The sequence below is a fragment of the Antedon bifida genome, chromosome 5 (genome assembly GCF_963402885.1).
Source record: "Antedon bifida chromosome 5, ecAntBifi1.1, whole genome shotgun sequence".
NCBI lineage: Eukaryota > Metazoa > Echinodermata > Crinoidea > Comatulida > Antedonidae > Antedon > Antedon bifida.
The window spans coordinates 18,577,773-18,592,233 of NC_136230.1; the positions used below are offsets into that span (position 1 = coordinate 18,577,773).

The 14,461-nt window shown below is 32.5% G+C and overlaps 1 protein-coding gene across 2 annotated transcripts in view; it reads left to right on the forward strand.

The window, feature by feature from the left end:
- LOC144842633 (run domain Beclin-1-interacting and cysteine-rich domain-containing protein-like) overlaps window positions 1-14,461 on the forward strand; it is a 93,186-nt gene that overhangs the window by 31,760 nt on the left and 46,965 nt on the right. For both annotated transcript variants that reach the window (XM_078699112.1, XM_078699113.1), the window contains 2 exons: window positions 4,372-5,125; window positions 14,236-14,351. In XM_078699112.1, the coding sequence (XP_078555238.1) occupies window positions 4,372-5,125; window positions 14,236-14,351 (870 nt within the window). The remainder of the gene's footprint in view (window positions 1-4,371; window positions 5,126-14,235; window positions 14,352-14,461) is intronic.

Genomic DNA, 14,461 nt, shown 5'->3' on the forward strand with positions numbered 1-14,461 from the left:
TTTTGATGACGTCATCATGTCTAAAAATGTAAATAACGTGGGTCACTTATTTTCATCTTTACAGTAAATTTTAATCTGTTATAGCTCTTCAGAATAAAAAGTGATAATCATGATTAAAACGTTTTCTGGAAGCTATTGGATTGTAGATACGAATCCATGTGAACATTTTGCCAATTATATGTTGTGACGTCATCATATGGCCAGTTGAATTGAAAAATCGTATTTTCATATTTTGCGTCATAGTTCATCACATTTAAAAGAGCGCGCATCATTATTTTACGTACTTAAATTTCTTCTACACGTTAATATGTTGTTCCTGAGATAATTTACTTCTGAAATTGCTATCTAAGTATTTCAATTTGATACCGTCGCCATGTTAAAAATGGGAATAAATGGCGGGTCCCATAATTTCACCTATTCTACATGTATGTAATATGTATACAGATTATACTTTTTGCACTGTATATACTATATGACACAATATTGACAGAATTCAGCACTAACAGCATATCATATTCTTCAGTTCTTGTCATAATGCCATAATCCTTATCTGTGTGCAATATTCCAACGTATGACGTGCACGTGGCGTTTGTCGTGGTGCGGATAACTAACTCGTCAAAGTGACAAGTTTCATGTCTAGTTATTTATTTCTCTCTGTACAAATTTGTGTAACAATTATCTCAAAAAGTTAAATGTCAATGATCACAAATTTTTCACAATGTCTTTTAAATACTTTAACTTAACCATAATAAGCTTTTCAGTGTGATCACTCAACCGTGACGTCATTAATACGCAATTTTGTGAAATCACACTATCAATCATATCTCCATAACTCTTTATCACATATCAATGAAATTCACTACACATAAACTTCAGGTCAAGGGTAAAAATATTAGCAAATAAAAACTTACGCGTTTCAAGGTCATGCACGTGAAATTGCACGTTAAAAATTTAAAAAGCTCCAAATTAAGTTTTGATCAATTTAGAGCATGAATTAGGCCATTTGCGTGTTTCAAAAAATTACTGCGCAAAACCACGTTTTTGCGCGCGCGATACTTAAAAAGCGTAAAAAATACGAATTTTTTGTACAAATCGCATTTTACCCACCATCCTTAGTACATTCACCAAATTTGAGTCCGTTCCGACTTAAAATAACGCTATACGAGCAGGTTAAAAATGACAAAATGCGCACATTAATTGCATCAAAGTGCTGAAAATGGTGAAAAATAGGTCTTTTTTAAAATGAAAATAACTTTTCAGAATGCAAGATGACCCCTAATTTTTTAAACTTATTCGGGAAGCCATTGAGTTGTAGATATGAATTCATGTACATATTTGACGTACAAAATGTTGTGACCTCATCAAATGGCCACTTGAATTTAAAAATTAGGATTTTTTAACTTTTTGTGTAGTTTATCACATTCAACAGAGCGCATCTCGGTTATTTGTGCTCGAATTTCTCAAAAATTTCAGTATGTGCTTGTTTTAATTATTTATCTTTCTCATGAGTTGTCGGCGTTTTCATTTTGATGACGTCATCATGCGTAAAAATTTGAATAACGTAGGTCGTGTAATTTCACCTACACCATACATTTGAATATCTTACAGCTCTTCAGAATTAAAGGTGACCTTGAAGATCATAATTTATTAAAAAAGCTGATGAAATGTAGATATGAATTCATATAAAAAATAAGCCTATTGGATGTTGTGATGTTATCATGGCCAGTTGAAGTTAAAAAGTAGTTTTTAAATTTCTTTAGTCAAAGTTATACAAATTTCAAAGAGCGCGCATTGCGCTTCTACGTGCCAAATTTTCTTCCAATTCTTATAATTATTTGCTCAATTCATTATCTTTCGAAAGGTGTCAACTTCAAGTTTATTTTGATAATTCCATCATACCAAAAAATTAGAACATGATGTGTGTCCCGTAATTTCACCTATGCTACACTGTATATAGATATACAGTATATACTGTACATATTGTATATGGCATATAATAGGCACAACTCAGCACTATAAGCGTATAATAGGATGGCATACATCAACATTTTCCGATCGTATGTTAATGTACGTGCATGTTTAAAAAAAATTTATTTCGATAAAATGATAAAAATGATCACCTATAATTCGTCAAAGTGACGAATTAAATTCTAGTATTAATAATTGAATTTGTTTTATTTTACCGATGATGAGAAAGATGTGCCTTAAAAAATGACAATTTGTAAACATAGTTTAAAGATGTATTGTCCCTTGAAACACAAACAAATGAAGGTCAAAATATTCTAAATTTAAATTGGCCATATCAAAGTAATATTAAAGTTATTCACTTTAAGTCTAAAATTTGAGCCAAAAACAACAAGTTTACGTAATTAACAGGTAAATTACATTTCGTCTGGAAAATCGTTGCGAGCGAAAGTAAACAAAGATTTCAAACCACGAGTACGCATTATGCATATGCTAATTAGGATTGTTTACAACTCGTCACGGTTGAGAAGTTGTTTTCACACAGATCATGAGAAAGTTTTATGATTATGCATACAGAGTAGCCAAACATGTGCGTTTCATTATGGGAATGTTTTGATCGAAAACTTTGACTGGAAGTCAAAGTTATTTTTTAAACAAAAAAACATCTGTATTTCAGTTAAATGATTTTTTTTTTGACAAATTTTTGGGGATAGTTAATAACTATTATGATACTTCAAAATGACCCACCTTTTTTCGAAATCTTTTATATTTTATTTTTTTGGAATTAGTCAAAGGGACAATACATCTTTAAGATTATAATATTATTCAGCATAATGTCATTTAACAGTACATAATTATTTAAATGTGAAATATTTTATAGGGAACGTAGGCTACGTCTGTTTACTATTAGTATAGTATTACAATGAACATTTGATTATAAGGCAATCCCATCATTATCCATTATAAAATTGCATCATATCACCACTATATTCGTAAATGATGACATGCGTGTGTGTATTCGTTGTACGTCCATGTACTTATTATTCTGTGCCTCTTCATTGTCTTGTTTAATTTAAAATTAAATAAACACCCGATATGAGGATAGTTTTAGGTATGATAATTAAAACGTTCTATAACCAAAAGGGTTGAAAGGAATTTCTTCAGTAAAATGATCATTGTGCTGTTGATCAAAAGGCGACTCACAATCTGAAACCAATCGGAGCTGTGCCTTCTGGCAGCTGTTTCCTCACAGCTGCTACGTCTTTCTGCTGACCATCGGAGATTCCCCTTTTATAAAAACATGCACACGATACTGTACGATGGTTTTTCCATGGTCAAAATGTAGCGTTTTAATTTTACTAAAGTACCTGCATGTAAAACGATCATATCTGCGATGAAATTCTTTTTTTTTGAGTATTTTTTATTTCTTCATTTTGAAAAGTCATAATAAAAAATTAAATAACAATAGACATATAACTTGTCAATAAATGGAAAATGATCAATAAGTAGCCTATAACACTCATTGTCTTACAACGCTGTTTGTTTTAACTAATCTATACGAAGGCCTACTACACATTTATACATTTATTATATTATCCTAAAAAATGAGCTGGTATCCACTTGTAGGTTGAAGAAAAAATCTTAATTGTGTCTCTGGTAACTAATTTTGAAATCATTTTAAATTAACATTTTCCAAACTATAAATCAGGGATAATATTTTTAGAACTTTCAAACAAGGAACTATTTTGTTGTGATTTTCAAAAAGCACATTACTCCAGTAAAACCTGTAAAATAAAAATTAAAACACAAGGATAAACATTATAATGTATACAACATTTTGCACGACCAAAGTAACAATGCGATCGATATCAAACGCAACCAATATGATTAAAACAGCGTACTACTAGCGGCAGCGCTTCATACCAAAATAAAACCGTGGGCAACTTTGCGTTGGGGCTACTTTGCGATGGGGCGACTGTGCTGGGGCGACTTGACTGGATCCCATAAAACCTCATCTTTGACCTCTGACCTCAATTTGAATATTTTGACCCATTGAAACAAAATGCAAAAGTGCAACACTTAGATTAAGGAAATAATTGTAGTGTTAAATTTATTGGGAGATGCAAATTAAAATTTGTTCTAATGGGAAAGTTTGTCCAAAAATGGCCGAAAGTATGATTTTACCATTTTTGACCTTTGACCTCATATGAGGCCAACTTCACCAGCAACCTATTAATCAATAACCATTAAACAATTAAATTGCTTCCTGCATCTATATATAAATTTACGTAAGGGCAAAATTCGGTAAATCTAGTATAGACAATTTTTCTTGCAAGCCCATGACTTGTGGTATTGTTGTGTCATTTTTTTCATGACTTATATTGAACCATATTTTTTTTATTTCAGCTTCAGAGACAAAACGTGGGTCATCATAGCCGAAGTTCATCATTGCCTTTCTATAAGACAATGACTTTTAATCATAATCCATCTTATAATCAGATCAATGCTGCAGTCTTGACATCACCTACAAATGATGTGTTGACCCTTGATAAATCTGCTGAAACACAAAATCGTGACAGAACTACAGCAAAAGATGCTCTTATGTTAGTTTTACAAGAAAATAAAGCGCTTAGTAATAATATCAGGCAATCGCATATTACACATGTTTCAAACGACCCTTTGATGAATATAAGTCGTGTAGCTGAAGAGAAGTTTGATAGACATATGGCACATTCTGATCTTCCAAGTGAGAATTTATCAAAAAAGAAAGGATCATGTGAATGTAGTACAAACTCAGATATTGATTCTGAATGGAAATGTGAAATGGAGGCTGCCCTTGTTTATGGTGGCGGGAAAGCCTACTGTCGCCTTTGTGGAAAAAAACTAAAGATTACAGAAGATGATAAAATCCAATGGAATACTTCACAGACCCTTCAGCCTAGGGAATTATCAACATTACCAAAAAATCAACTCTTTGCCGATAACAATGATAAGTCAGCAGCAATGTCTAATAAACAAAGGAGACGAACTCTTCATAAAATGAACAGTTTGTCTGCAATGAAAAGACCTCCAGAAGCTGATGAATTTAACAAGGGTAGCCTTTTTTCATCATCTTTTCCAAAAGCTATGGAACGTCAAAGTGGAAGTTTACTTGAAGAAGGTAGGTCAGTAAGTCAGGTAAAGTCAGTTTCACTGATGAGGCATGGCATCACAAAATTGGCTTAGTGTCAGAAATAATAATTTTTTAGATTTTTATATATTCATAATCTATATTTAATATAAGCTTTAAAATGAGGTGTTGGTTATTAAAATTTGGTTTATTATATGAAGAGTTATAAATGAAAACATACGAGTCACTTTCTACCTCAGGAAATCTTCATTTTGAAAAATCAACAATGAAGTAGTGACGCCGATTAGCTGGGCCTAGCCTAGCCCGCCGATCAACGCTATTATCTCCTCAATAACGGCAAACTATATCACTGTGTATCGTTTTTTATTGAAATTTTAAAATGGGTAGGTTAGGCCGTATTTCACATTCTGAACTTCAAGGCTAAATATCTCAAAAGTTTGGGTTGCGACTCTGCGCCGCTTTTGTGATGCCAGGCCTCATATAGTCAGTGAAACAATTTTACCAACTGAAGCATTGTCATTTTTTCAGTTATTAGTTTATCCGCATTCAGCGGATAACTCCTTGTAACTGTCCTGTTTCATCATCTTTTTTTTTTTCTGTATTCTTCTTTCTTTCTGTCATTTTTGTGCAGAGCATATCTCTAAAACGTGTAAACATGACATTTCATAACTTTGTCAACATGTGGGCATTCACGTGAAGTTGTGCACCTGCTATTGTGAATGACGTCAGAGTTGCGCAACGTGACTTACGCGCGTTTTTATGAATTTCGCGTATTTAACATAGATCAAAGACCATACTGTATAACAGTTTAAATTGAAACTTAACAAAAGTTTAAGTTATATCTTGCGGTAACTGACTGTGTAAAAAAAATGGCATGTTTCACACACAATCAGGCAAAGAACATTAATTCTAAACCGCCCGGTGATATACTGAAATTTAATTAATTAATTTGAAACGATAAAGATGAGGAAATCTGTGAGAATGAGAAAAAGTCGCCCCAACCGAGACTCGAACTCGGACCGCCTGCTTGATATGCAGATGTCCTAACCATTAGACCACTGGGGCTTTCATGGTATTGTTCAAACTCGATTGGATAGCGACTCTTTAACATTCTCGGCGTGGTACGGCGGAACAGCACTAGTCCTCAGTATTCAGGTTGAAATTATCAGACCGTTAGGATAGAGTGCTCAATACCAAGGTAGAGCATAAATAAATAAATAAAATAACAGCACAAAACTTGGTTACTTCATTGTTTTAGTCACTACAAATTTGTTTTGTACGACCAGCATGTAGCTGGCCGCACTCTTCAGGTGTTAAGGTTATGTAAAACATAAGTGACACAGTTGTCTCATAGTGCTTAATAGAAGTGAGTCATCAGGAAGTCGTATACAATAGCCTATTGTCTTAGATTTAGATAAACTATTTGGATCTGCAATTTAGTAAGAATTTTTTCCTATGTCTACAAGTAGAGACTAACTCGTTCTTACGGTTCAGTGAGCATAGCTAGTCGAATACCGTACACCAAGAAGGGCTGGGGGTACGGCGGTCGGCGATCGTGCGTATAACTATAAATAAATACTACTAGGCCTATTCCAATCGTAAACGTTTACAAATGAAATTTTATCGGAGCGCCTAAAACAGCTCCATAATGAACAAATCTTTTCATCATTTATAACATCACGCTAAAATGCCTTGAAAACTAGGCAGAAGCAGGTTGCCGTTACGTTAGTACACTGTAGCTAGGCCTAGCCTACTCAGGCCTAGCCAACGAGGTGACGATATGTACAATCTGTGTGGCGAGGCATTTATGTTCGGTGTATAAGACGCACCCCTAATTTAGAGGTCAAATTTGCGTGTCAAAAGTGCGACTTATACACCGAAATATACGGTATGTCTACTTCTGCAATTATCTACATCAAGAAAGATCATCAAGTACAGTGCTGCTGCGCGTACTACAGTAACTGCACAGCTACGTTACATATCACCCTTCTACCCATAACGAAATAACTAAGTATATTTAGATAGTCTTTAATAGAAATAGCTCTATCCTTAGTAGGCTTAATAGGCCGTTAGTAGTTTTTTTCTCTTGGCTACTAAGGATTTTATCATAATTTCTTTGACTACTTTCTGACTACATAAAATAGATAGGTGACATAATAGGTACTACCTATTAAAAGTACACAGTAAGTAGTTGTATCATAGTTGATGTAGCACTATTTAAAGTAGGTCTTTAAGCTACACCATTGTAGTAGTTTTTAATAGATATTTTTCACCTTAAGAGTTTTTATGTAGACAGGGAGTAGTCTCCATCTATCTATATATAATAGATATTTAGTAGGTATGAAAAAAAAGTTAAATGTAGTTTGTTAATAGGTTATAGATAGCTGTTGTCTATCTATTATAAGTAGACAGTTGATAGATAATACAAAACTGTATTACTCATAGATTTCTAATAGACTTGTAGTAGTCTCCATCTATCTATATATAATAGATATTTAGTAGGTATGAAAAAAAAGTTAAATGTAGTTTGTTAATAGGTTATAGATAGCTGTTGTCTATCTATTATAAGTAGACAGTTGATAGATAATACAAAACTGTGTTACTCATAGATTTCTAATAGACTTGTAGTAGTCTCCATCTATCTATATATAATAGATATTTAGTAGGTATGGAAGGAAAGTTAAATGTAGTTTGTTAATAGGTTATAGATAGCTGTTGTCTATCTATTATAAGTAGACAGTTGATAGATAATACAAAACTGTGTTACTCATAGATTTCTAATAGACTTATAGTAGTCTCCATCTATCTATATATAATAGATATTTAGTAGGTATGGAATATAAGTTAAATGTAGTTTGTTAATAGGTTATATTACATAGCCTATGTAAATACGTGAACGTGATTGGTTGAAACTGCGTCACGTGACTACCGCTGCGAGGATCGTAAATCGTATATATCCTCGAGAACGATGATATTGACCGATTAATTTTCGCGTAATTATCGTGTCCCCTGTTATTAAACATATACATTCTCGAGTTCGATGATATTGACTGTGTAATTTTCGTGTGGCAACACTCGCGTTCGCCGATAAATAAACAAAAGTCATCTACTGGATTTGAACTCGGGTGGCTCCATCGCAAGACAACGCTTTCATCGCTGCACCACGCAGCTTGCTTGAAGAAATTATTCATCTAAACTATTTAAACTATGCATACATAGCGCCCTCATTTGTTATTAGTCCTCCCTAAATGTGATGAAACACCGTTTGTGATTTGTCAGTAGTAACCTAGTAACTAGTACGCGCTGAACATCCGGTGATTCGGCTCGCTCCTCGAAGAGAAGACGATGAATTGTTTATTCGGCCTACCTGATTATAATATTATTATTAATAGGCTTATTGATGGAAATTCTTCTGTTAATTTAAACGACCTAGGCCTAAGTGAATATTTTATTGCCAAGGAATCATTAATTAGTAATTATCTGTATATTATTCTTCGCAAGGTAAGGTGTCTAGGCAAGAGGCTTGTTTACATACAATACAAATACTCTAGGCCTACTATAGAATAGGAGGCCTAGCCTGGCTTCACCCAACCCAGCAGACTTGTTCTAATCTTGGCTATATAATATAACAGATATCGCCTTTTATATCGGTAAAATATAAGATTTAACATCCCCTCGGGATGATATTATGTTCTCGGGGAATTATATATCCCTCAGCTGCCGCTTCGGGATATATATATTCCCTCGAACATAATATCATTCCCTCGGGGATGTCAAATCTTATATTTCACCTCTAAGCAGGCAATATCTGTATAATAGATAGCTGTTGCCTATCTATTATAAGTAGACAGTTGATAGATAATACAAAACTGTGTTACTCATAGATTTCTAATAGACTTATAGTAGTCTCCATCTATCTATATATAATAGATATTTAGTAGGTATGGAATATAAGTTAAATGTAGTTTGTTAATAGGTTATAGATAGCTGTTGTCTATCTATTATAAGTAGACAGTTGATAGATAATACAAAACTGTGTTACTCATAGATTTATAATAGACTTGTAGTAGTCTCCATCTATCTATATATAATAGATATTTAGTAGGTATGGAATATATGTTAAACGTAGTTTGTTAATAGGTTATAGATAGCTGTTGTCTATCTATTATAAGTAGACAGTTGATAGATAATACAAAACTGTATTACTCATAGATTTCTAATAGACTTGTAGTAGTCTCCATCTATCTATATATAATAGATATTTAGTAGGTATGGAATATATGTTAAACGTAGTTTGTTAATAGGTTATAGATAGCTGTTGTCTATCTATTATAAGTAGACAGTTGATAGATAATACAAAACTGTATTACTCATAGATTTCTAATAGACTTGTAGTAGTCTCCATCTATCTATATATAATAGATATTTAGTAGGTATGGAATATAAGTTAACGGTAGTTGTTAATAGGTTATAGATAGCTGTTGTCTATCTATTATAAGTAGACAGTTGATAGATAATACAAAACTGTGTTACTCATAGATTTCTAATAGACTTATAGTAGCCTCCATCTATCTATATATAATAGATATTTAGTAGGTATGGAATATATGTTAAACATAGTTTGTTAATAGGTTATAGATATAGCTGTTGTCTATCTATTATAAGTAGACAGTTGATAGATAATACAAAACTGTGTTACTCATAGATTTCTAATAGACTTGTAGTAGTCTCCATCTATCTATATATAATAGATATTTAGTAGGTATGGAATATAAGTTAAATGTAGTTTGTTAATAGGTTATAGATAGCTGCTGTCTATCTATTATAAGTAGACAGTTGATAGATAATACAAAACGGTGTTACTCATAGATTTCTAATAGACTTGTAGTAGCCTCCATCTATCTATATATAATAGATATTTAGTAGGTATGGAATATAAGTTAAATGTAAAATGTAGTTTGTTAATAGGTTATAGATAGCCGTTGTCTATATATTAGTGCGTGTGTATAACAATTGTTACACCCAAATTCCCGCTTCTTTTTTGCAGCAGCAGCATGCACGATGCAGATGATCAGAGAAAAAAAGGAGCATTCGCTTGTTGTAGGCCTTTTCGATCAGACCATGAATGTTTATTTTTATTCCAACCACAATGTCAGTTTAGTGGTAAGTGAATCAATCCATATCTTTACATTTTATTTGTTAAAGTTAAAGTGTTCCTTTTTGATAGGCTAGAGCTAGGCTAGTAGGCCTCTAGTAGGCTCTATAACCTAGCCAGGCCTGTATTAGTTAGGTAGGCTAGGCTACTAAGCTAGGTAGGCCCTAGCCTAGGCCTAGTCTTTTTTAAATTGCACTAGGCATTTTTCATTCAAGTTATAATTATAATAGCCTAGCCTAGGCCTAATATACTTTATAGCCTAGGCTTATAGGCCTACTACTAGTTAGCCTAGAGGCCCTACATTGCCTGTTTGTTGTAGGCCTACTTCCCAGGAATAGGTTACTGGTAGGTAGCCCTTGTATAGCAAAATTCAAATGGCATATTCAACAAAAAAATGTTTATTTTTTTCAGAGAGACGATCTTTAACCTATACTAGTACAAATTTGATGGTCAAGTGCAAAGATGATTAATTTATGGTGAAGTGTGCTTTTGCGTAATTAATTTTTCATGTCAATAGTGACAATATTTGGTGCATTTCGTATTGTCTGGTCTAATTCCATTCAGGAATTGTTTTGAATTTTGAAGTTTAAATAAAATGTATACTGTATATTTGGATACTGTGTCTTGTTTCATTTGATAAGTCTAGATTGTTACAAAAGTGATGAGTGTTGCTCTGTTACTCGGTATTCTTCCTGTCACATGTCCAACTGAGTTAAAACATGTGCAATGTTATGGTTAAGATATTAAGGTTTACAAATACTGTACTATCTTAATTTTTTGTTAAATAAATTTATAAAATGTATACTGTATATTTGGTTACTAATGTCTTGTTTCATTTAATAAGTCTAAATTGTTACAAAAGTAACTGTTGTTGTTTGGTATTCTTCCTTTTACATGTCCAACTGAGTTAAAATATGTGCTTAAAGTTTTCGGACTCGCATATGTATGGACAAGATTAAGGTTTACAAATACGGGAAAAAAATTAATTTGTTATTTTTTTAATCATTATACATTTGTTATTTGCCAATAAGATGAATTATTGTTCTGTATCTGTATTATAGCCAGAAAAGATTAGATTTTTAATTTCTGTAGATTTTAAGTATCTAAATTAACAGTAGTTAATTTATGTAGATTTTTAATAGCCACTTTATATGTAGATTTTTAATAGCCCAATAATATCTATATGTAGATTGTTAATAGCCCAATAATAGTTATATGTAGATTTTTAATAGCCCAATAATATCTATATGTAGATTGTTAATAGCCCAATAATAGTTATATGTAGATTTTTAATAGCCAATTATGTAGTAGATTTTTAATAGCCAAATAATGTAGATATTTAATAGCCCAATAATAGCCAATTTATGTAGATTTTGAATAGCCAAATAATGTAGATTTTTAATAGCCCAATTATAGCCAAATAATGTAGATTTTTAATAGCCCAATAATAGCCAAATAATTTAGATTTTTAGTAGACAAATAATAGCCATTTTTAAGTAGATTTTTAACAGCCCAATAATAGCCAAATAGTGTAGATTTTTAATAGCCCAATAATAGCCAAATAATGTAGATTTTTAGTAGACAAATAATAGCCATTTTTAAGTAGATTTTTAATAGCCCAATAATAGCCAAATAATGTAGATTTTTAGTAGACAAATAATAGCCATTTTTAAGTAGATTTTTAATAGACCAATAATATCCAAATAATGTAGATTTTTAGTAGACAAATAATAGCCATTTTTATGTAGATTTTTAATAGACCAATAATATCCAAATAATGTAGATTTTTAGTAGACAAATAATAGCCATTTTTATGTAGATTTTTAATAGCCCAATAATAGCCAAATAATGTAGATTTTTAGTAGACAAATAATAGCCATTTTTATGTAGATTTTTAATAGCCCAATAATAGCCAAATAATGTAGATTTTTAGTAGACAAATAATAGCCATTTTTAAGTAGATTTTTAATAGCCCAATAATAGCCAAATAATGTAGATTTTTAGTAGACAAATAATAGCCATTTTTATGTAGATTTTTAATAGCCCAATAATAGGCAAATAATGTCGTAAATAACGACTATAAAAAATCTATCAAATATCTATCTACTAGTAGGTGATAAATAGGCGACAGCTCTATATCTACTAAGCCGGATAGACTATAAAGCTAACCGCTATAGAGCTATAACTACTAAGACTTTTTGTTATGGGTATCTACGGGTGACATAGAGATGAATCCGGGTCCAGTGAAGAACCCATGTTCAGTATGTGATAGACCCGTTGTGGTATCACATAGGTGCATAAGAAGTACAGATTGCAACCTTGAGTGCCACATAAAATGTGGACGAGTGTCTCCAAACGACTATAGGAAAGCAAATTTCACTACTTAGATTTGTCAAAATGACTTTTTGTACACATACCCAATTAAATAAATGAAGCTGTTCTAAATCATTCACCATCACAGATCAAAATCACTGATGGGTTTGATCCCATGGTGGATCTGTCAGTGTTAAAAAACAATTAACATTTCTTCATCTCAATGCGCGATCGTTATTACCAAAGCTCTCAGAAATCAAGTTGATTGCGGAAAATACCTGATGTGCTGGCAGTCTCAGAAACTTAAATGCTACGGTAACATACAATGAGATACGAATAAGTGGTTATAGTGCTGTTAGACAAGATTGTCTAAATGATTCACACGGAGGAACCCTCTTATATGTAAGCGACAAACTTACAAAGAGATCAACTTAATGAGAGATCTACTTATCTCAGTTCTGAAAGCCACTTGGATAGAAATTATCTTTCCCTATACAAAACCGATAATTGTTGGATGTGTTTATCGGCCACCAAGATATCACGATTTCATCGATGACTTCATCAGCGTTATTGACCAAATACCTGCTCGTTTCTTACAAGACGGGACAGGTATCCTTAAGCTTACACTGACACACATAATTAATGCTTCAATTGTTAGTGAAAATGTACCCGATGACTTTAAACTTGGTAAAGTTAAGCCTATTTTTAAAAAGGGGGATCGTACAGACCCCAATAACTATCGACCTGTTGGCGTTTTATGCATTGCATCAAAAATTCTTGAAAGGGCAATGTATGTCCAACTAGCCAATCATCTGAAAAACAACAATCTGATATATAGCCTACAATCTGGCTTCAGTGAAGGTTTCTCAACTGAGACCTACCTCATTCATCTCATCGTCCATGTTAATTCGAAAATGGCTAATGGTCAACTTACAGGACATGCTGCGTAAAGCCTTTGATTCAGTTGATGGTATTATATGTGAAAAACTGTACGATATAGGATGTGACCCCACTGGCTGGTTCTGGTCTTATTTATCAGACAGAAAACAATATGTTGCTGTTAAGAATGCCACATTGGGTCATAATAGCATGTACTAATAACAGTATTCTGGGCCCCCTACTTTTCTTAGTGTAATAATGACATTGTAACATCAATTGATCCTCATTGTATACTTTTTCTTTATGCCGACGATTGTGCTATTTTGTATAGTGATCCAAATCCTATTATAATTGAAGCTAAATTGAATAATTGTTTGTTAATTGTATCACGATGCATGCCGGAAAAACCTAAGCGTATCATATTTGGTACTACTAGACGACGTGTAAATAATGTTAGGTTTAAATGGATAATACATTCATGTATTATTAGTTAAGTTAAATAATGAGTTGGCATCGTATTTTCTGTTTTTGGCACGTCTGACATCCAGCCCAGGTTTACTATTATAAATACCAATACCTTTACATTTTTTAAAAGCTCCCTCTATGGTTTGATGTATTTTAAAAATTCCCATATTTCATTTTTACAAGTTGGGAAGTTTGCAATAAACTTTGTTGTTGAGAATTGTTACACTTTATTCTATATTTTGTTATAATTATTAATACATTCAAAAGTGTTGTGAATTATAATATCTCTCGTTTAATATTAATTTCAGTGCATTTGGTTATTTTGTAGGGTCCTGCAGTGTGTCTCCAGTTACAGATGGCTACTTCCCTCGCCCAGTCGAAGGTCAATCACTACTCAGTTTTTTGTCATTAAAAGATTTCAAAATGTGTCCTGAATTAGACAGAGTAAGATAATTAGCATGCAATGTTATTATAGGTACACAACATTTATGCTGTGTAGGCCTGTCATATATCAACCACTAACAAATCAACTAACAATGTAATATTAACCACTA